At 33.1% G+C, this 23,086-nt stretch overlaps 2 protein-coding genes across 4 annotated transcripts in view; one reads left to right on the plus strand and one right to left on the minus strand.

Annotated features, from left to right (window-relative positions):
* LOC134527512 (ferritin light chain) lies at positions 1-18,298 on the minus strand. Of its 3 annotated transcripts, none has more exons than XM_063360242.1 (6): positions 18,144-18,298; positions 17,713-17,816; positions 12,340-12,455; positions 10,854-11,018; positions 3,947-4,084; positions 1-304 (listed from the first exon to the last, which is right to left on the minus strand). In XM_063360242.1, exons 2-6 carry the CDS (start codon positions 17,807-17,809, stop codon positions 149-151), a joined length of 672 nt encoding a protein of 223 aa, XP_063216312.1. In that variant the 5' UTR covers positions 17,810-17,816; positions 18,144-18,298; the 3' UTR covers positions 1-148. The 3 variants fall into 3 exon arrangements, with proteins under 3 accessions (XP_063216312.1, XP_063216310.1, XP_063216311.1); XM_063360240.1 differs by having other exon boundaries at positions 18,018-18,240; XM_063360241.1 differs by lacking the exon at positions 18,144-18,298 and adding an exon at positions 17,924-18,128.
* Positions 18,136-23,086, plus strand: part of LOC134527513 (ferritin heavy chain) — a 20,610-nt gene continuing 15,659 nt past the window's right edge. Inside the window, exon 1 of the mRNA XM_063360243.1 lies at positions 18,136-18,612. Coding sequence (XP_063216313.1) covers positions 18,540-18,612 — 73 coding nt within the window. The 5' untranslated portion in view covers positions 18,136-18,539. The remainder of the gene's footprint in view (positions 18,613-23,086) is intronic.

Consider the following 23,086-nt stretch of genomic DNA (forward strand, 5'->3'; position numbering starts at 1 on the left):
TTGCAATTTTAAATATTTATTTCCAGTAACTTTATGTTTACATATCTTAACAAACACTTGTTTTTGCTCGATTCTAAACTACAATGATGTGGCAGGCACACACATGTGGACACAAGATTACTTTACTACCGCTCTAACTGTATACCATTCACACGATACTGTTCAAGTGCTCGTCGAACAAGAAGACAGACAAGCTGGGGTCTTTAGCTTCAACAAGATGCTCCAGGTCGTTGAAATAGCCGGCCAGTTCGCGAATCCTGTCTGCTTCGCGATGCAAGAATTCATCTTCCAAGTACGCACCAACCTGGTGGGCATTCACAATTGTGTATGAAGCAATTACAAAAATCATTGCACCACACTAGACTCACATGCATTTAAGGGATTATATATTAAAAACCAAATTACCTAATTTAATGATTGCTACTGGACAAGAAATAGGATATGTTCATTGGCTCACATTTTGCTATAGCAAAAATACTATTTGCACCAAAACATTGCTGTTGAAACAATCTTATTGTGAAAATCAATTTGGCTCATCTTACACACCACTGAGGCAAAAAATGTGAAGGATTAAAGAAAAAAAAAATTGGTTGTCTGTAAAGTCTGTTTACGGACGATAGTTTAACGTGACGTCATAACAAAACATTTATGAAATGATTGCATAGTTATATGAATAAAATTGAATCATTTTTATTGAATTATCACTATTTTGTATGGATACAAAGAAGGAGTGAAATGAAATCTACAATTTAATTGATAAATTTACTTTTATTTGCACTCATTAATTCAAATATGTTTATTACTTTAACAAGAGATTATTTTACCTATAACTTCTATACATGTTTGCTATTTAACTTCTTCCAATCTGTGTTATTCTGTTAAGGACAGGACGATGATAGGAACAGTAGGAAACGAATGGGAGTGTTTCAAGTTAAAAGTGCCTCAAAAAAGTCAAATGGATGGTTGTTCTAATCGAGTGGAAGAGAGATAGATGCGGCGCAAACGTACAATGAGCGTAACGGGACAATGTGTAACAGGACAAAGAGTCATCCTTTTTCGTGCATGCAGCCGGCGTTCATTGATTTATTAGACGTTGTCACGTCAAAAAACTTGGTTGGAAAAATTATGCATGGGGAAAATTTTATATTATTTGGTGACAGAACCAAAAACAATGTTAAGAAAAAGTGCCACATCAGTTTTCCTGCTCAATAGATTCAATGCTCTTAATCTGTAATCACACATTATTTTGACCCTTTCAATAAGGTTTCCTCAATAATAAGTAGTTATAACACCATAAGCTCATACCCATCCTGTTACACAAAGCTTTTTCTTTAACAATTGACAACGATACAAAACTTATTAACATCTGTGTGTGTAAGTGCCAAGTTCTAGGATTTCCAAAATTTGTAAGCAATGTATAAATACGTAAATTAAAATTCTCTAAAAAAGTATTCAAGGTAGATAACCAAAAAAATTTTGTTTCCTGATAAAATTTATGCATTTGAGTATCACCAAGCATCACTACCAATTGAACAAATACTACTCATGTGAGCCGAACAGGAAACACAATTAAGAGCAAAATTATGCTTTCTTCTATCTCCTAAAAAAAATCTGCCGTATATATTTTATAAGCACAAAACCTGTAAGGTAAAATGAATGTAAAGAAATCACAATGTCTATGATGAGATGACTAAAAAAGATTAATTTCATACACAAACTATAGTAGAATCCCACTTTTACATTACCGCCTTTTACGTTGAGTAACATCCGTGTGCTCGAAGTAGAGCAATTGGTACTGCACTGTTTTTTTTTAATATTCTTAACTGTAAATGTATTATGTTACTAAGAATTACTAATTAAAGTATGAAAGTGCATGTACATATACTGTAAGTACACTTACCTAAACAGAATATAATATGGGACTCCAGTGTTAATTCTATTTAGATATTCTTCAGACACCCTTAATGAATAATTATGTTTGTATCACAGTAGTATGTTCTGGTCTTATACTATAACAGTTCTCTAAGCAAAAAAGAATTTTTCATACATATCCTACAATTTACACTTTCCCATTTTTTGCAACATTCTCAGACATCCTCTTGAATAGTGTAAAAAAGATTCTACTGCACGCTTAAATGGACAAATTTTGGAAATTAAATGAAAGAAAATTGTTATGGTATATCAGATGTTTAAATTCAGATGGCATATTTTGGTTCCTATCCCTCTCAAGCTTCAAATTATTGATTGCATCTGAAGTTAGTAATAAAATTATACATTGCCTTTAAAATTATACCTTGGTAACTTTTATTCACAGATCTGTGCTTTTTACTTTATGTGTTTAAAACACACAAAAACTAAACCACTAGTATGAAAAGATGGCGGTAGATTTAGGTGATGTTAAGGTTGTAGCACTCAAATTGTTGCAATATGGAAGGTGACCATTTATCGCATTTCTCTACTGTGTTGTAGGTCCTCTAATTTTTATAAGCGGTAATAGTCAGCATCAGCCACAGTTCTGACGAAAAGAAAATGCATTTGCAGACAATTTCATTTCCTAATATACCTATTATGTTCCCATGATTCTTCCAATCAATATGACAAAAATGTGTGGTACTACACAAGGATAACATAACTTTCAAGCAGACTTAGGGTTACCGGAAACGTATGTGTCCTTACAAGGCCCTAAATAAAGAAAAATCACAGAACTATAAACAGTTACTAAAGAGAAAAGACTTGTGACCTATGAGTGAATTAACATATACAGTAAAACCCCTTATTTGCACTTTTCAGGGAACCCCAAGGAAAAAGTGTAAATTGAGGGAAAGTGTAAATTGTGGGAAAGCACTTTTATTGGCAGTTAATGCTAAATTTTAGCTTAAAAAAATGTATCAGCATTTACTGGTGCTACAAGACAAACAATAGTTGTTTACAACACATTTAGGGCACTGCAAAAATATAATTTTCTTAAATATATAAAACAATGCAACATAAAGCCTACATTAAATTTTCTCTAGTACTGTTTCATAGGTATAGTATAAATTCAACGCATTGGGCAGCATTTGCTTCAATAGAACACCTATTTTTAATTATTGTGTTTAAAGTACTAACAGGAATATTCAGTTCCTTGGCCAAAACCACTCGGGTACCCACATGCTTGTCAAACTTCTCAATAATTTTAATTTTATCTTCAATAGATAAAGTATTTCGTGGAACTTTATACCTATCCATCTTCAATCAAAATCTTTCCATAAATAATATTGTGAACGATAAAAAAACACGTGCTAACCAAAACGGACGTTGACTAATGTAAACAATGAAAGCCATCATAGATATGTACTGTACATAATGCAGCACTACTAAATATACGTACTGTGTATGAGCGCTTTCCGGTAGTATCGATAGCTCAGCGCTTCGGACTATGCTCTGCTACGAGAGTGCTCTATGACACCATAAATAAAACCGTTTGTGGTTCTGCTACGAAAGTTCTCTATGGCAGCAAAGATTAAAACGTTAGTAGAGGAGAGGCACCATAGAACTTGTCGATACATCAAAACGAAAGGTTACAGACCATAGGCGAACTACTTCAAACTTTTCACATCTATGACTAACGTGACGAGTATTTACATTTTTACCGTGTTTTGAAACGTACATTCCGGGTTTTTTGGTTACGTAGCGGTGTAATTTCAGGGAAAATGCAACACGAAAGTTAATGTACAATAAAACGGACCTACATACAATGACGTTATTTGCGGGAAAACGTAAATAACGAGAACGTAAATACGAGGTTTTACTGTACTTTTTTTTGTTTTCCATATGTATAAGTTCTTCAAGTATCAATAGTACATCTAAAAACAAGGAAATTGTTGATACTGGCTAGTACCGATAGATAGGCCACAAATAATAAGTCTCAATCTGAAGTGTTACTCAAGAGACTTGCTAGACTCACCTCGGGGTCGTGGTAGTTCTCACGCCGCCGCATCACCTCGCTGTGGATGTTGTGGGCCTCCTCTGCCAGAGACTTCTCCACGTCCAGGGCGCGCGACAGGCTGCCCAGCTCGTGGATCTCATACGTGCCACTCTCCTTCTGCGCAGCCAGCACCACACCATGTCCCACTCGTCATTGCAACATTCTCCCACAGCACCGCCAATTCTCACATCACACACTTCTTTTTTTTTTGTAAAAGTACAAATTTTATCTTTACTTTTCCAAACTAACTTACAAAAACCTTTGTGACAAGTCTGAACATCCATTTATTGCATTTGCATCAACATCAAATAATTTTTTTTTTTGAGAGAGAGAGAGTGAATTTTTTACTTTTCATAAAATATTGAGAATTCACTTCCAAAAATTCCTAATACTACAAAATTGACATTTAAAAGTGAACTTACATAGATGTAAATAAAAATTTGGGTCCGAAAATTGCAAAAAAACAATGAAAAATATCTGCACACTTTATTTTCTAACTACTGTTTGGTATTTACACATCTGTTACATTTGCGTTTAAAAACATGGCTACATCACCAAAGACAATATGTTTCAATACTAAACTATGTGAATGCAAGAAGCCAGACACTGAAGGGTACACAATAAATAGTTCATTTTATATCCTGAGTTCTCTGTGCAGTTTTTGTTTAGGACCAACAAACATTTCACTAAAAACGTTAAGGATATGTACAGAAAATATTAAATTAAGGAAAAACTTGTTAATCTTTTGTTTGAAATTCCTAAGCTTCCTGTAAATACGTACATACGGGCGGAAGAATTCAGACGTGACCGTTTGTGCAAATGATGCAACTTTGCATTGACTTACAAAAAAAGAGCTAGTGTTCTTAAACACATAAAAACAGCCAAACATGATGCTGCTACAAAGAAGTTGTCTACACACCCAGACAAAGTTCAAACCTCAGTACTTAACAATTTTAACAGTGCTAAATGCCGAAAAATTGAGATTGATAACTTTGCATTAAAAACCACAGAAGTTTTCGCTGAAACAAATATACCCTTGGAAAAACTAAGATCAGAACTTGCAGGAATTGATGTGTGAATTTATCAAAGGAGTAGGTGACTTGCCTTGTATAAAAACATTAAGAGAACAGTATGTCTCGAAGCAAGTTGGTAGAAAACAGGAAAATTTTTCTACTTTGTGATGAAACTACAGACTTTGTCTGATAAGTTGGAAAATCCAGTTTTACAGGTTGCTTCTGATAGCTTTCTGGGGGAGGAAAAAAAAAACTGATGTGAAAACTTGCTAACAAGCTTAAATGACTGTCCAGAAATATGGCATTACGTTCTGCAACATTAGAGACAACTCAGCTCATTACATGATGAAATATCATCTCTGCAGATCCTTTTTGGTGAATATGTCCTACATGTACAATGCTGGGTTCACAAGCTGGCACTGGCAGGCAATGCCATGTGCTGTGAATTGTCAGAAGTAAATGAAGCTGTGGTGAAGGTGAAAACTGCCTTCTTGAATACAAGAAAACATAGGACCACTATTTAAATACAAGCAAACCAGTGAACTTGTTCCCAATGCCAATTGGTTCAAACAAGAAGGCATGAAAGCAAATAACAGTAGTGGTGTTCAGTATCTGACATCTTTGTCTGCTAGAAATGCTGATGTACTGGCACAGTATGATTCTGTAAATAAAAAAAAATTAAAAAAAAACAATTAAGCTTCATACATTGTAGAAATTTTGAGCAAAACTGGAGGGATCAAAATATCCAACAGCCTATTTCTTATGTAATTATTTAGGAGATCTGACAAATGGCTTTAAATGTACTTCCCAGAGAATATTTCTTCAGCTTGTTAAGATAAAAAGTCTCTGGAAACTTGTCACAAAGCTTTTGTGAAGCAGAAATGCCAAAAAGCATCAGCTTTATGTGGGAAAAACTTCTAAGCTTGATCAATTCAGATCCAAGTATGGAGTTTTTTAGTTCTTTGAACACATCTTGCTTAAGGGCTCTGCCTACCCGGGCACACATACGGTATGCAGAGCTTCAGTAAAAACGTGATTTAAAAACTATCAAAGATATTCGAGTGGGGTCTGCTTAAGCAAAGCATTTAAGAGTTCGCCGAGGACCTAAAAGTACTTTTGATTTCAGATTAAGTTTTTAAACTGTATTTTTTGAAGAGTTAAAATGGCTAAAACGCAAGTTTTCAGAGTAATTTTTAGACGTAAAACAACCGGTACGGATTCTTGAAAGCACTTAAGGGACTTACATTACACATTTATCTTAATTTCTTCACCATATAATTTAACGGTCACCGCTCAAATTTCACAGTTTTCCTCTGACAATGAGAAGACTGCGCACCAGTTCAGAGCCTTGCGCTTAGAGGCTATACCGCGCTAGAAATACCAGTAAGCGTCGCACTTATCATCCCGCCCCTCTAACACACATACACCTCTGACGAGGCAGGCCCCTTAATGATACAAAAAGTATTCTGTCAACAGTGAAAAGCATTCACAGGTTAGGAGAACTGGATAACACTTTTTATGGTTGTGAATCACTGAGGGAAGCAGTAGAAGAAGCAGCAATGAATGGGCGTGAATGTGATTTCCAGAAAATACTAGTGGCTACTGGGACTGAGCATTTCCAGTTTTCAGCAGCAGCACTGGAGTCTCAACAATAACATTGACAGTTATGCTTATTGAGTCATTACAACAGATGTCAAAACTTAAAAGAAGAAATTGTTGAAAGCTTTACAATGCTTTCATTTGATGATTAACTCAGAAAACTGCATTGTATCTTCAGTAATCAAAAAATTTAAAGCCTAAATATTAGTGGTGCACCGATGCGGATACAGATAAATCGTAATCGGCGATTATGGGTACTTTCCGATTAATCGTAATCAACCATTATCTTAACGATTACTTTGCCGATTATCTACGTGTTTCATTTAATCTTGTGTTAACTAAAAAGAATATTATGTTACCATTTTTTGCTATTCAGATAAATTATCTGGAATTAAGTGAAACGTTTTTAATAATACGATACATACAGCATTGTGCAAAGTGTTAACTATACTCAGCCCGGCGTAATTTAGTAGGTTTTTACAGTGTAATATTTTGTTAGCCATTTTAACACGAAATCCGGTAATATTTGTATATATTACAAAATTCATCTAACTCGATCAGATTATGATTATAGATATTTTGTTAAGTTTAATAATTCTCATTGCCTCTAACAATAAAAAAATACATTTTTCCCACACGTTTGTTTACTTTCGTCTTTTGTTCCGTCTTGTTTAGTGGCCTTGTTCATTACCTACAGCCAGAGACGTAAAATAGATGGCACGCAATCGAAATACCACAAGCAATTACAGTGGATTCTATGACAATCGATCTTTTTGAGTCGTAGTAGCGGTTCATAAATCGCAGTCCCGATACCTTCTAGAGTTTATCACTGTGTTTTACCAACTTATGGGCATCTTTGGCATCATTATCAGTTGTGTTATTTGTGTGTGACGTGAAAAGTGAATAAGTATTTATAATTTTATATATTCAGTCAACATAAATAACATCACATGTGCTAGAATTGGTTTGGTGTCATTTATATAATATTATAGTGAGATGGCGAGTAGGAAGAAAAAAGAGAAGAGTGGAAACATTTTTCTATAAACCTAAGTGAACAAAATAAAGCAACATGTTCACATTGTAAAACGGTAATTTCTTGTAGTGGTTGTAGTGGACTTACCAATCAGCAGGGATACACTACTATTAACCTATAGAACCACATCAAGCGAATGCATCCTGATAAATTAGTGGAGAAGTGTGCTAATGTAGCCACAGATGATTATGATACAGATAGGGTTCCAAGAAAAGTAATAAAATTGGCTCAAACAAAAATAACACATCATGGAAAAGAAAATACTGTATGATGTGAATGATCCAAGAGCATTAGAACTGACAATTAATAGCTGAAATGATTTGTAAAGATATGCAACCTTATGCTTATAATAATGCTAGTTTTCCTCAACAAAAACTTACCCATTGTACATTACAGTTATTAGACTGTAGTTCAAGTTGTTTACAATAACAAATATAAATAGAAGTCAATTAACACTTTACAATGACTGAATAGTGTATTTCATATATTTTTATACTGTTATTATAACTGTATTCTCAGTTTTACCTAATATTGTTATTAAATTCACATAGGAATAAAAATATTTGTGTGCATTATTACACTTAAAATTTTTTTTCATTATAATCGGTAACTGAATCTGTATCTGCCGATTATTGCTCTCATATCGGTAATCGAATAGGTAATCGGTTAAGTCATATTGGTGCACCACTACTAAATATGTTAAATGACATCAGAATAGTTTTTTTTTGTAATTTGTGTATTATTTAAAAAATAGTAGAATTTAGTGTTTCAAGAATAATATGTAATTTTATAAAAAAAATTAACAGTTTTAAAGTCAAGGAATATGAAACCGGTTTGTGTGAAACGCTGACAGCGGTCGACAGGAAGGGGTATCTATTTTTAGATATGTGCTGCCTACGACAGTACAGCACTTGGCAAGAGAAACGCAGTAACACGCTACTCACAAGAAACTTATTTTCTGTCCGATTTTCTTCGGATTTTCAGCAATTTTTTCACGGTTCCTCAAATTCTGGTTGTAATAGAGGTGGTCGCAATAAATGGGGTCGCAACAAAAAGGTATGTATGTATGTATGTTTTTAGAAACAAGGGGACAGGGTGAGACATACATAAAAAAAGGGTAAGACGACTTCTACCATGAATTGATAAATCTTGGGCGCCTAAACTATAAAATTACTAACATGCAAAGTTTAAACAAATAAATAGTAAGTTAGTTCAATATAAAAATTCACTTTCTTTGGGTTTTCTGGGAAGCAAAATTTTTTGAGAAACTACCACATTTTTTGTCATGTCAAAAAAAAGTGTAAAACCACTTGGTATAAATATAAAATACACATGACTTCATTAGTAAACAAAGGCATCCTGCTTTTTCACAAAATAAACAAAGCCAGAAGATGTGTTTCTAAAGCCAGCCCCACACAATACCCATTTCCATAGCTGTTTTCATGCCTATTTTCTGTTAGTGTGCATGCTCTCATTTAGGTAACATTTCATAACTTTTGGGTATAAAGTTTTCATATCTGAAGTCTTATCCAAAACCGTAATATAACGTGTTCTATTTTTCTGCTATACCTACAAACGGAAGTCAAGATGGCGGACCCACGTGTAGCAATATAAACTCTTATATGGTCCTTTTTGCAGAAATTAAAGAACGTAACAAACGTACTGGTATGTCAAATGAAACTTCATGATAGTAAAACTACCCTGGAATATATTTGTTTAACTAAAATAACTGTAGAAAGAAATAATTGCAAGTTTTAAAATACATAATAAAAGTGTATTACAGTATTAATAAAATTCTCTTCTCCAAAGTATGCAAGTCTTGGTAGTGTAGTGGTAGTGTGTGATTGTGGTGTTTGAAGGGCACATTTTGATGTGGTTCCAAAACCTTGCCACTGCTAAAACGTTTTTGTACATTTAAAAAAAAACAGATCTCATTGTTATAGTATTAAATACATAGCTCAGACCATTGTTTTTTTCATACTAAGTACTTCTTTTTTTCTTAAAATAAAAATAATTTATTGTTAAAAAAATTACTAATTCTGCAATAAACACACCAACATTTATTAGGAAACAACTGTCCATTATTATTAATGAATAAATTAAAACTACACAGACACCAACACCTATTAGCTTAAATGAAAATGTGAGATTGTTTTCCTTCACTTTAGATATTTTTATTATGCGAACTATCCAGATTTCTTTCTCCCTCTGGGTTACAAAAATTGTTAGTTACAATTCAAAGTAGTAAAATAAGTTAGTAATCAATTAACATATAAAAAATGTGAGAATCTGTAGCATTTTTTACTGTTACAATTATATCAGCACAATTAATACTGTGAATTAGCTAGATAAACTGTGATTCAATGTTATAAACATATTATAAATAAACTACATTAAGGAAAACCCAATATTCCTTCTATTCTTTAAATTTTATATTACTAAGTTTTAAATCTAACCTATGAATAAAAAATACAATCTCGTTAATTTCAAAATTGCTCTGTATTTGTTTTTAAACACTAAACCACCTTTGTTGTATTTCTTAGAAATCAAATATAAAAATCATTCAATAAGTTACATAATTCTTAACATAAACAGCTGCAATTTTCATTTTTTTCCCTCAGTATTTTGCTAAATTGTAAACATGTTTACCCCACCCCGATATGCTTGCTTTAGTCTGCAACTGCTTTGGCTGGTTTTTTTACTGTTAACATTCTAGGTATTGTGTGAATGGAGTTCAGAATTCTTTCTTCTCTTCTGCTATACAGTACAAACTTTTATGCACATTTTTACACCCATGAGTATGTATAACAGATGTTAAAGCAGAAAATGGGCATTGTGTGGAGTGGGCTTAAGCACGGCACACATATCACAGTTGTACCATCCACATTACTGATTGGGACTGCAAAAGTAAAAAATCCCCTATATTTGAGATATTCAAATACATTGGTATCAAAATTGGTGTCTTTTGTTACAAATCTAAGACATATCACGTGAAGCTTTAAGAGATTGCACCTACCTACAAACACACACAAAAAAAACAGCATTCCATGCAAAAATTAATGTTTTCATCCAAATGTAGAAATTTTCCATATAATGACAAAATCAGAATTTTATTGCATTTTACAAATTCCATGCTTCACCATTTTATAGAGTTCTTATGAATCAGAGTCAGTATTTGCACTGTATAAGTGTGCAGAATGTAAAGGTGATAGTTGCAAGACACGAGAGAGCACGGACTCACCTCCAGCAGCTTGTCCTGCTTGCGCGACGAAAAGTTCATCTGGCCACCGCGCTTGGTGATGTATTTGATGAGCTTGATTCCATCCTCCCAGGCTGTGTCCGACAGCTTGCGGAACAGCTTTGTGAAGCCCTCGCGGTTCTTCTCGTAGTTGTCAAAGTGGGTCGCCTGGCACAAGCAAGCACTGTGTCACTGGTGGCCAACATCCAGAGTACATTCAGCAGTCTGCTACCAAACAACCCTCAAGCATTGTTTAACAGGCAACATGTAAAGAATGTTATGTACAGGGAACACTTTCAGCACTTTCAGGCCGTTTTGACTTGACTGGGTGGTTAGCAAACCAACTAACAATCTAAGTTATTTACTACAGTATTTAACACTAACACAGCTTTGCCTCACAATCCTCTAATTTCATGACAGAATACAGTTGAGCTCAAATTCAAGATGGCAAAACAACATTGCAACATTTGACAAATAAACCCAAATACAATATGAATGGCAAAATTGCTGGGTTGTCATTTGTGAAATAGCTTGTGATCAGTGGCGTAGCCAGGATTCGTGTATGGGGGGTGTTAAGAAGCATGGCCAGGCTTTAATACGGGGGGGGTGCAGGGTCCTCCCCCGGGAAAATTTGGATTTTATGGTGTAAAATAGTGCTATTTTAGCAGTTTTCAGTACTTAAATTTAAATATTGTAATGGTAAACATTTTATTAATTTTTTATATGAAATTTGTTTGAGTGATGAATAAGAAATTTAATTAAAGATTTGTAGCTGGGGGGGGGGGGGGGTTTATACCCCTAACACCCCCCCCCCCCCCGGCTACACCCCTGCTTGTGATCCAGCCTATAATTTTCATAGTTATTCCATGTTATTCCTGATGCCAGCCACCTTGAATCTTAACATATGGATAGTTTTACGTTACCTATATGTTATCTGTCATAAGTGAAACCATTTATACATTTTAATTTAATTTTCACAAATACCTATCTAACAAAGAGAAACACTTAGAACTGAGCACTGCTAGCAATTGTCATTTGTTGAAGCAAGGTTTACAATTAAGATCAGTGAATTTGTCACAACTGACTGCAGTACATTATTAATGAATAGGTAGTTGATTAGGTATGTACTTATCTTTATGATATACACTTTTCAAAATTAATGTTACCTATACTTTTGAGGCCAATTGAATTTTTATTGTAAGATGATGATGTATAAAATACAAAACTGAAAACACAGAAAACCTGTGCATTTTTCTGTTGAAGAAAATTGCTTTAAGCAAATATTGTAATGGGGACAATATGGGAAACTGGTAAGCAATACGCAAGACAAGGGCCTCAGCAAACCTGGCGAGGTGGAGTGGTACCTACGTTTTCAAGGGCATAAATCAGCAATGCTAATTGACTAGTTATTCACATATTGTCCTATTGCGATATTGCTTTAAGGCAAAAATTATAGCCACAGATGTTAATCAAAAACACAGTAACTTACCGTCAGCAAGTACTGGAAACTGCGGGTAATGTGGTCATTAGCAAAACTTTGTAGGTCATACATTATCATGTTGGCAGCACCATACTTGGCATCACAGTGTTTGATATCAGATGCACCTGTGTCAAACAAACAAGTTTACTACAATATTACTATATACACGAGCATACCATCAGGATCAAGGGATAAACTTTAATACATGATGTGGAACAGTTTCCAAAAACAATACTATGTAGCCTACCTTGAACTCAGTGGAATGATCTGCAAAATCAAAAAATATGTATATTTTGAATCATTATAAAAAACACCAAAACATGTTACCTAACATTTAAAAGCAAAAAAAAATCCATACATATTGTATGCATTTACTCCAATGGACACCTTTAAAGTGACAGATGACCATACTATATGGTATTTTCTGAAAAAGACAGTTTTCTAAAAATAAAAAAATCTTTCCAACATGTTTTTGAATTTTTCCTTAAGTCGGTGAGTAATAAATCCAGTAGTTTACAGTTGTAACGAGTGGACAAGTTAGGTTAACTACAATACCAACTCTGCAATATTGTGAGATTTGGTAGGTCGGGTTATGTTGAATACATATAATATACTATAAATTTTTGCTGACAGTTGGTTAGGTGAGGTTAGCTACATTGAAAAAAAAACCTTTGAAATTGTGTGAACAATTAGGTTGGTTTAGCTACTTTAAAATACTTTGAACTCATGGTAACTTTGGTTAGGTTAGCTATATGAAACATATTCTATAGAAATAAGAGCTCTAAATTAAATTAATTAGGTAAGCTACATCTGAAATTAGTACCTATATTCCAACTAACTAAAACTTAAAATGTAGCTAACCTAACCCAACCAACCATTCTCACAATCTCACAGATTTACAACACTTTAAAATGGTACACTACAATGTATTACAACATACTATTTGAAAATGATTGAAATATTTTCAGGAAGCAGGTAAAAATAAAATCTATTTCAAAAATGATTTTTTTCCTTTAGAAAAGTGGCTCTCCAGAATTATCAAAAAACCGGAAACGGAAAACTCAAAATCTAATAAAAATGGATTTGAGCTGGCCCAGGCCTTCACTAAGCTAGACTCTCAATTATTATCTGTCGTTCAACAAGCCGAGTGATTCACAATTACCACACGTCCCTCATATTTTTAAACTTTGATCCTGCCGACTAAGGCTGGAGTCACAATGCCACAAAAGGCAAAACACGACAGGCCCGATATCCTCAACAGCCAATGAAATACAAGATCGCCATAACGTCACCCTGAAAAAATATGCATCCTGATGGCCTGCATGAATAGATTCTATATCTAATTTTGTTATGTCATGCTGCTCAACAGAAAGCTAAATGGAAACAGAAACCTTACAGAATCAAACTTCAAAAATATTTACCTACTTGGTAAATCTTTATGCTGAACAATGAAATTTTATTTTACATGTGGGTACATTTTAATATTTGTAGCTAGTGTTCACCTGTTTATATAAACAGATATCATTAAGTTTATGGTCAATGTTGTTATAGTTTATTGGTGAAGATACAATCAAAGAATGGAAAAGTTCAGCGAAGAACTTTAAATTAATAAATTTCAGGGTCATGGTATTCCGTATGACATTGGGTTGAAAGACTACAGAATCTGCCCAAAAAAAAAAAAAAGCATGGGCTGAGATAGCATGTTTTTTCTCTTATACACTGTTTTTAGTGCATTCTATACTACATTTTATGGAAATATTTGGCTTGGCACAATTTACCAACAGCCAAAAAAGATATTGTTGGACTAAAGCAAGGCCACACAGAAAGTTCAGCTATGTTTGCTGCACCGATGGCTACACAGGATAGTTTAGTTCACAATGTCTGAGAAACGCCATGCTGTGGGATTGAAGTAATAATACAGACAATGATAATATTCTGCTGGCTCTCACAGTATGTAAACTTAAAAAAGAAATGGGTTCATGAATTCAACAAAATAGGAAAATCAATAACAATGGGAATTCATACCAATAATTATTATTTCCTTAATAATCTCCTATGAAAGCAAATCCCAGGAATATCTTTCTTAGTATATTCTCTCGATTTATTCCTTACAAATTGAAAATATCATAATTCATTAATGAACTTTTCCATTGACATGATACTAATTTAAAGCAAACACAGAAGTACAGTACAATACAGTGCAAGAACAGGTGTTTTTGTTTATCTGCGCATGCACAAAGTCAGCGACGTTTTTGGGTAAATACGTAGTTTAGCAGTATTTCCGAAAAAATGTTAAAAATCTGAAAATACTTTTATTATATGCTCTTTAACTTCCTCTTTTCATTAAACCCGGTGGAGATAAATTCCAAATACTTTAGGATCAAATTTTTTAATTTTCATATTTGGGCGATATTTGTTAAAAAAAATTTTAAATTCAGAAAATGCTATGCTCTTTAACTTCCTCTTTTCATGATACCAGGCGGAGATAAGAAATTCTAAATACTTTAGGAGATATTGAATTTTTTAATTTCCATCACAATACCTGTGCATTCATGCGGCATGAACCATTGTTTTTTGTTTACGAGTATGAATTTTTTTCTTCGCGGCGTAGGTGAACGACTACATCATTTTCTACTAATGGCAAAGGAATTGTACCCGCCTCTAACTTGGTGAGTTTTTAACGTTTCAAATTTTAATGTTTTTTTTGTTATTTGGATATTGTTGCGCAAGTAATAAGTAAAAAAAAAAATATTACAAGAGTTCATCCTTTGTCCCGGTTTGTTTGGTCAGGTCAATTACATTATAAATACTTTAAAACTAAAGAACCATTAAAATTAATTCACTATTTTTAATGTCAGCTTAGTTTGAAAGTATTTAAAATGTAACTGACCTGACCCAATCGACCATTTTAATTAATTAGGCATTCACGAACACATGGCAATAAAAAAAATTTCAGCGGTCAAATGATTGCACAGGTCTTGTATAGCAAAATAAGAACAGCGATATCTCCTAAAGTATTTGGAATTTCTTATCTCCACCGGGTTTATTGAAAAGAAGAAGTTAAAGAGAATAGAATAAACCAAAGTAGGTAAATCTATATTGTACGGATTAGCGCCAAAAAAAATCGTACAAATATGAAATAACTTTCATTATATGCTCTTTTACGTCCTATTTTCAAAACTGCCTGCGGAGATTAAAAATTCCAATTACTTTTGGAGATATCGCCGTTCTTATTTTGCAATACAAGCCCTATGTAATCATTCAACAGACGCCATTTTATATTTTGCCGTGTGTGCGTGAATGCCTAAATAACAGAAATTTTCCATTAGGTAAGGTTAGTTACATGATAAATACTTCAAAATAAACGGAAATTAATAATAATATCAATTAATTTTACTTGTATAGTTTTAAGTATTTATAATGTAACTGACCTGACCTAACAAAACGGGACAAAGGTAGATTAGGTCAGGTCAGCTACAGTATAAATACTTTGAAACTGAACGGTCATTAAAAATAATAAAAATTAATTTTAATGGTTGTTTAGTTTTAAAGTATTTATAATGTAGCTGACCTGACCTAACAAACCGGGAAAAAGGATGAACAGTAGGAACTCACGTAATTTTCTTTTTACGTGATGTAGTCGTTCAACTACGTCGCGGAAAAAAAAAAAATCATTCTTGTAAACAAGCAACAATGGTGAAACGCGGGAAGCCTACGATTCACTCATCCTTCTGGACATACCCGAATACTCACGTTGGCAAGCCTTTCAACAGACGAGAGGCAAACGCCCGATCGTGCATCTTCGGTTTTTTTTTTTTTGTTTATTGTAAATAAATATGCAACTCATGAAAACTAATGGTCAATTAGGTTGTTAGCTACATTATAAATACTTCAAAACATTGTGGATGGTTGATTTGGTTAGGATAGCTACATTAAAAATACTGTGAAATCATGTAAACGGTTTCCTAGTGCTGGATAGCTACATATTAAAATGTTATTTGCTAAGCAACCATAAAATGATTTTACAGTTTTTTTAATGTAGCTATACTTACCTAATATAACCAACCATATACAATGTTTTAAAGTATTTTTAATTACTTCTTGCTAATTTTAAGAAAAGAAGGCTTGCCAACGTGAGTATTCGGGTATGTCCAGAAAGATGTGTGAATCGTAGGCTTCCCGCTCAACGCCGCAGCAGTGCACAAAAGGAAATTAAAAAATTCAATATCTCCTAAAGTATTTGGAATTTCTGATCTCCGCCGGGTTTAATGAAAAGAGGAAGTTAAAGAGCACAGAATAAAGGTATTTTCGGATTTTTAAATTTTTTTTAAAAAAAAATCGCCAAAAAATGAATATTAAAAAATTCGATATCTCCAAAAGTAATTGGAATTTTTTATCTCCGCAGGCGGTTCTGAAAAGAGGACGTAAGATAGCATATAATGAAAGTTATTTCATATTTGTACGATTTTTTTTGGTGCTAATCCGTACAATACAGATTTACCTAAAAGGATTTTCGGATTTTTAAGATTTTTTCGGAAATACTGCTAAACTACGTATTTACCCGTTTTTGAAAAATAATGTTCTCCAACATAGTGCACATAGTAGCTTTAATGTTGTTGAAGTATTGTGACCCTACCCAATGCCTTTCAGACATTTTTGAGGTTATAATTTCATTCAACCATCCATCTAAAAAGGTTTAAATGTCAGATGGATAGAATTTAGCAGGTCATCTGATTGGCTAAATGTCACATGTTCGATGGATGATGATTGAGAGTCCAGCTTAGGCCCATTCTACAATGACATGCAAACGGAGAAGGACTTCCCAGAAATTTCACTATCACATCTCTGCTGCTTCCACAATGCATGGAAACATAAAAATGGCAACCAGTGAGATTGCATTTCAAGGTTATGATATATATATATATATATATATATATATATATATATATATATATATATAAAAAATTCTTTGAGATAATAGCACAGGCAGAAATTACATATTTAATAAAAATAAATTACAAAGTCAAAATAGAACATTAGATATGCTTAAAGTTGTAACATATTTATAACATAAACTATATAACATGTGGCTACCACCGCAGACAAATACTCGGCTTCTATTGGTCGCACGGAGCAACGTAAACTGAAGAAAACCGCATTGCCGAGCGAGAATTCTTACGGGTTAGACCCGTCTGCGTGCCATTGTAGAAATCCTGTTCCGCGAGACCCATATCAGTTTCCGTGTCACTGTAAAACGGGCCTTATAATCTAAATGTAAACTGTTAAAAATATTAAAATAATCATACATGTGAGAATTACATCAAAATTGAGAGAAAATTTTAATGTTTTAGATACTAGAATCGTATGTAGTAATATTCTAACCTCCTTTGTTGTTGCACGCCTCAACCACATCAGTGTAGCAAGATTCGAAAGCAACGCAAACAGCGAAGATGGAACAGAACACTACCACAACCTTCATGATGAACCTATCAACATAAAATAAAACAAATATATCAGTTCTGCTAAGATCGCTATCAACATAAAATAAAACAAATATATCAGTTCTGCTAAGATCGCAACATATCAAAATTACCAAGTAGGTACGAATGGAAAAAAAGACGTTTAATATATAAATTACGACATGCAGGCAACATTAATATTAACATAACTTCCAATCATCTAATTACCAACAATAAGTAGGCCTTCTAAACCTGATTTATCGTTAAGTTCACCAAGAACCACTATCACCAACCTACTCGAACGAACAGAATCAGCTCGACTAAAGTTATTTCGTCACTGCACCGCATACATACTCGTCTAGTCACGTGTCGAGGTTGCGCGCGCAGCAGCCTACTACGCCGCAACTGCGCGACCAATAGAAATGACTGTAGTGTAATCAACCGAAGGCCGAAGTCCGTATTCCCCTTGTCACGGGAGGGGAGATTGTCTCTGGAGGGGAGTGCATTGTCGCGCGCAAGGAGGGGGGTACTATGTGCTATTTATTCGTCATCATCTAAACAAGTTTTAGTGTTCGAGTCGCCTTCTACGCCAGTGTGTGTAAAGGTGGACGTCAGGATAATTAGTTGGCAAAATTTCCTTTATAGTGTCCCTTTTCTGTATTTTCGTTTAACGAACTTAAATCATCAAGGTTTAACTACATTTGTTAATCATTTCTTCTTTCGTCATTAAATCTGCTTTCCACATTCAGAATGAAAGTTATTCAGGGAATTTTGCTGCTCGTCGCCATCGGCATCACCAATGGCGCGGAAGCTAAGCTGCAATGTAAGTATTTAAAAGTTTAAAACATCTGAAATTCTCAAGTAGCTTGCTCTCTTAGCTTGAAGGCCATTGCATAGCAGTGATGCAGTGACATGCTAACTTTCATTGTTATTTTATTGGATTTTAGCGTTGCATGTCGCTTGTTTCGTATATAGGCATAACTTGTAGGCAAAACGTTTATTTAACACGTCAGGCCATGTCACTTTTGAAATAAATGATTTTTAATTGCATAACTTTTCTGAAATAATTACTGTGTACATTTTTTCGGGCGGGTAATTGCTTTAAGCCTCAAATTTTTGATTAAAACTCTTGCCCTTCCCTTCAGTTTTGTGCTATCAAATATGCAACTTTCTCCCTCTCCCCTCAAAATATTTGATAAACTAATGCCGACATTACACCCGTATACCTGCAATGTTTCATTAAATATTTAAATTAATTGAATTTAAAAAAAAAATGCAGAAGGTTTGTTGGGTGTGCCCTCAGAAGCCAATCAGGGGTTTTTGCAATTAAATAGGGAATTATTAAATATTATCACTATTTCAATTTTTGTTTGCAGAAGAGCAGTGAGCTAAATTTTGGTGGTAATTTTTGACGAGAGTGGCCTTCCCTCATAAAATAAATTTTCATCGTGATTTTTAGTGTATGTAGTCAGTAGCGTATGTATATGTTGCTCTTGATTATCTTATAGTTCCTTCATTCCCACTGGATTCAAAAACTCATTAGTAGGTATTACGACAAAGCAAGTCAAGGATATTGTGGAGTAAAAATCCATTTAACACCATACAGCTGAATAACGGTTTGTTTTATTATTTTATATTAATATTTACTCATTTTTACATTTGTAAATCTAAATTTGTATACCACACAATTTTCCTCAACATTGAAGCCCTTAACAACTTCCTAACTAATTTTTAAGAATCCATTTAGAATTTTAAATCTTTTTGCAAGAATTTAAACATATTAATGATTTTACAGTACCTACTTTAAATATTATCGACCTAACCTAATCAGCCTTAGTCTTAAGTTACAATCTACATTTTTAAAAAAACTTAACCACAGCATAAACTTAACTGCTGTACAAAATTCAAGCCCTGAAAATATAATGTATAATTCTAAAATCACATTAAAAAATAAACAAAAATACATCAATTAAAAGCCTGCACAAATAACAACTTAATGAACTAAAATATTACCTTAAATTATTTCAGGGTTATGCCAATGTATTTTTTTATAATTGAATGTTTTGCAAGAAAATGTGAGTTGATATGAATGATTTGAGATCATATCTGCTTTTAAATATATGTAGAATTAATTTATAAAAACTTTTAAGTATAACGTCACGGAAGGACAAGAAAAAAACAATGTGTTCTCATTTCAATGTGAAATTTTTTACCTCTGAATAGAATGCTAATTTAACAAGGCTCTGTGTGCTTAATATTCCAGATATGTACTTCATTTTACATTAAAAAAACAACAAAATGTTATGGTTTTGTTTACTTAAATATTTCAGTTATGAAAACACTTCAAGTACCGTCACAGAAGGAATTTTGTCCCATTATTGTTTTAAAATTAAAGGGCTTAATAAATTGTTAATATTACATACCAAAATGAACAAACATATGTTAGAAGCAATTTAAACTTCATTTACATTATAGGAAAATTAAATTTGTAAATAACCCTATTACTACCAATTCGACATTCCATTAGTGGATCAGGGCATAAAAACAACACATCACTTCTTGAAACTGTAAATACCTATATCATTTTTATCATATTCCTTTGTTGTCTATTCCAAATATATTTCTGTTAAATTTTGAAGTATCAGTTTCGACAACCACATGAAATAATGACACCAATATTATATGAGTAAAATGAAAAATATAAGTATATGAATAATTAAAATTAAGATTTTAAATGTTATTTATGGACATAAAAATAACAAACATGAATTTCTAATAAACATACTAAAACAAATCTAGACATTAATATTTTTCAATAAAATTTCTATACAGTTGGCACACAGTGCACTAATTTAGTTTGATTATATTATAATGTGAAAAACCATCTACAATACAGTAATTCTATGTAAAGTCATAAATAAACTTAACTAAAGCTTAGCTTCATAGGTAATAAACTAATATTTTGATGCATCTTCGCAAAAAAAAAATTAGGCCTTTTAATTGTTTTTTTTTTATTGTTAATTTAACCTGGTACTTAGTTTCGTTCAGGAAAAACTTTCAAAATTGACCCTTGAAAATATAAATATTTTAAAATTAAGCTTTTCTTTAAAAAAGATTTATAAATTCTAAAAACACTTAGACTTGAGCAATAAAAAATCATTTAAGTTGGTATAAAAAAATCTCACTGCTCATTTGAAAGTAAAATCTGATTGTATCAGAATCAAAACATTAAGTTTTATGTGGATCTAGCAATGTGTTTTCATTAGGTATGTCATTGGCTAGAGGCTTTAGGTACTAGTTACTTTGATTATAGAGTTGTGTTTCAGAATAACATCAATCCTTTCTTCTGTGGCATTACTAAACATGCATAAAGAGGTATTTTACATTTGTCCAGTTTACTGGGACTTATTTGCCAGTGAAGTCACTCTTTGTTACTATATATCACTGCTGTCCTAATCAAGCTTGGTATTTATTTAATTTTTTTTAACACTGTCTTCTAACATTTTTTTGAAACATTCCACAATTTTAGCATGTTATAAATTTTAACTGTAGATGGTTTCTAATAATCTAAAACATCAACAAATTAAATTGTTTTCTTCCAGTACTGTCAAATAGGTAGTTATACTGTCTTAATTGTTTCTCATTCATCAGCTTCTCATATGATAATGTTATACATCATTTTATAGCCTGGAGTGGCCAAAGTAACTCAACAAGGTCATTAGTATTAGGGCTGAACATCATTGACAGTTTTTTGTGGGCTAGGTGTGTTCAAATTAAAATTATACACCACAAGTGTTGATCTACCTATCGTTGGTCACACTTTGAGCATGCATTTGTCACACTAAAAAATAATGTGGCTTTATTTTTTAAGACTAGTCAGAGCAGCCTTGTCCTCACTAGCTGAATTTTCAACTTTCATAGGCACACCCAAATTGGTTGCAACTAATGGTGTATTGGTGACTTGAGACAAGTCTGTTTAATGTTGTGCATAGTATGTGATAACTTTTTTCATTGCGCAACCAGTCACGTTTGTGAAACTGAAGGAGATTGTTGTTGTAAACAGTCCAGCGGTTTACAGTTTTGTCAATATAATTATTCTAAATTATTTCATATTTTTTGTTAATTGATTTAAATGTAATGTATATTGGAGCATAAGTTAACTAGATAAGAGCCAACTTAATGTAAGCCATTCCATTTCACCTTGGTTTAGACATTGATAGAAGTTAATTTCTAATTTTTAACTATATATTCTTTAAAGTTGTTATTCCATTTATAAAATTATCTATGCACCGGACACAATTTCATAGTTATTTTCTCTTTTCATGAGTTTCATTGACTCCAATTGGAAAAACTTCTCATAGTTTCCTTGCGCCTTGGTTGCTACAGCAAACCAAGTTAGGTGGTCTTCAAAATTGGAATAGAAAAAGAGCTGAAGGTTGCCATTTTGATTTGAAGACACACAACTACCTCAACTTAGCTAACAGTAATCGGCAAAGTGCTAGTTATAGAAAATTTGATTTTTCTAGTATCAGAATAAAGGAGTATCTACGCTCCAATAAGTCTACCGCGTCTGTCGCAATCATTTGAGAGTGCAACAAGATGACTATGTTCCTGAGCTTGGTTCCTACTATATCATCGATGGTGAGACTATTCCAAGTCTCAGACTTTTCAGGAGCCACAGAAATTGCTGATTTCTGACGTTGTTCCAGTTCCAGCATCCATAGCAGTAATTATTCTTTGCTACTATCCGTATAAGTTCCTGGCATCGGAGAGACTACCCAGAGGTCCGAAGGAAGCTGAGAATCTTCTCTATCGTCGCATAGCAGCTAGTCGCTTGGGATTAGTGTGTGTTCTGCATTGACTGACATCAATTATATCTAGAGACACGTCATCAATATTGGCTCGTAATATTAATGAAGGGTTGGCTTAAAAATTTATGTTAGTCATGATCTAGTTTTTCACTATTTCCTTAAAATTTAATGTTTTAACCCTTGGATAACTATAATTTACCAGTTTTTCAAGTGCATATGTTTTGTGGTAAAATACCATTTTGAAGGAATACATGAATTGTTTAGAGTCAAACGTAAGTGTTTTATTGTTATTGGTATTAAAAAAATTTGAAACCACTCAGAAATATCAGAATTGTATTTGTCAGTAGACAGCAGATGTGTTTATTATGTCATTAAAACTAGACAGAATCTGACGTACCTATTCCAATGGTAATTTAAACTTTATTTTTAGAGTATATTACTACACATTTTAATCCTGGCAGTTTCCTTATAAGTATTGAAAATTGA

This window comes from Bacillus rossius, chromosome 1 (assembly GCF_032445375.1).
Source record: "Bacillus rossius redtenbacheri isolate Brsri chromosome 1, Brsri_v3, whole genome shotgun sequence".
NCBI classification, from domain to species: Eukaryota; Metazoa; Arthropoda; class Insecta; order Phasmatodea; family Bacillidae; genus Bacillus; species Bacillus rossius.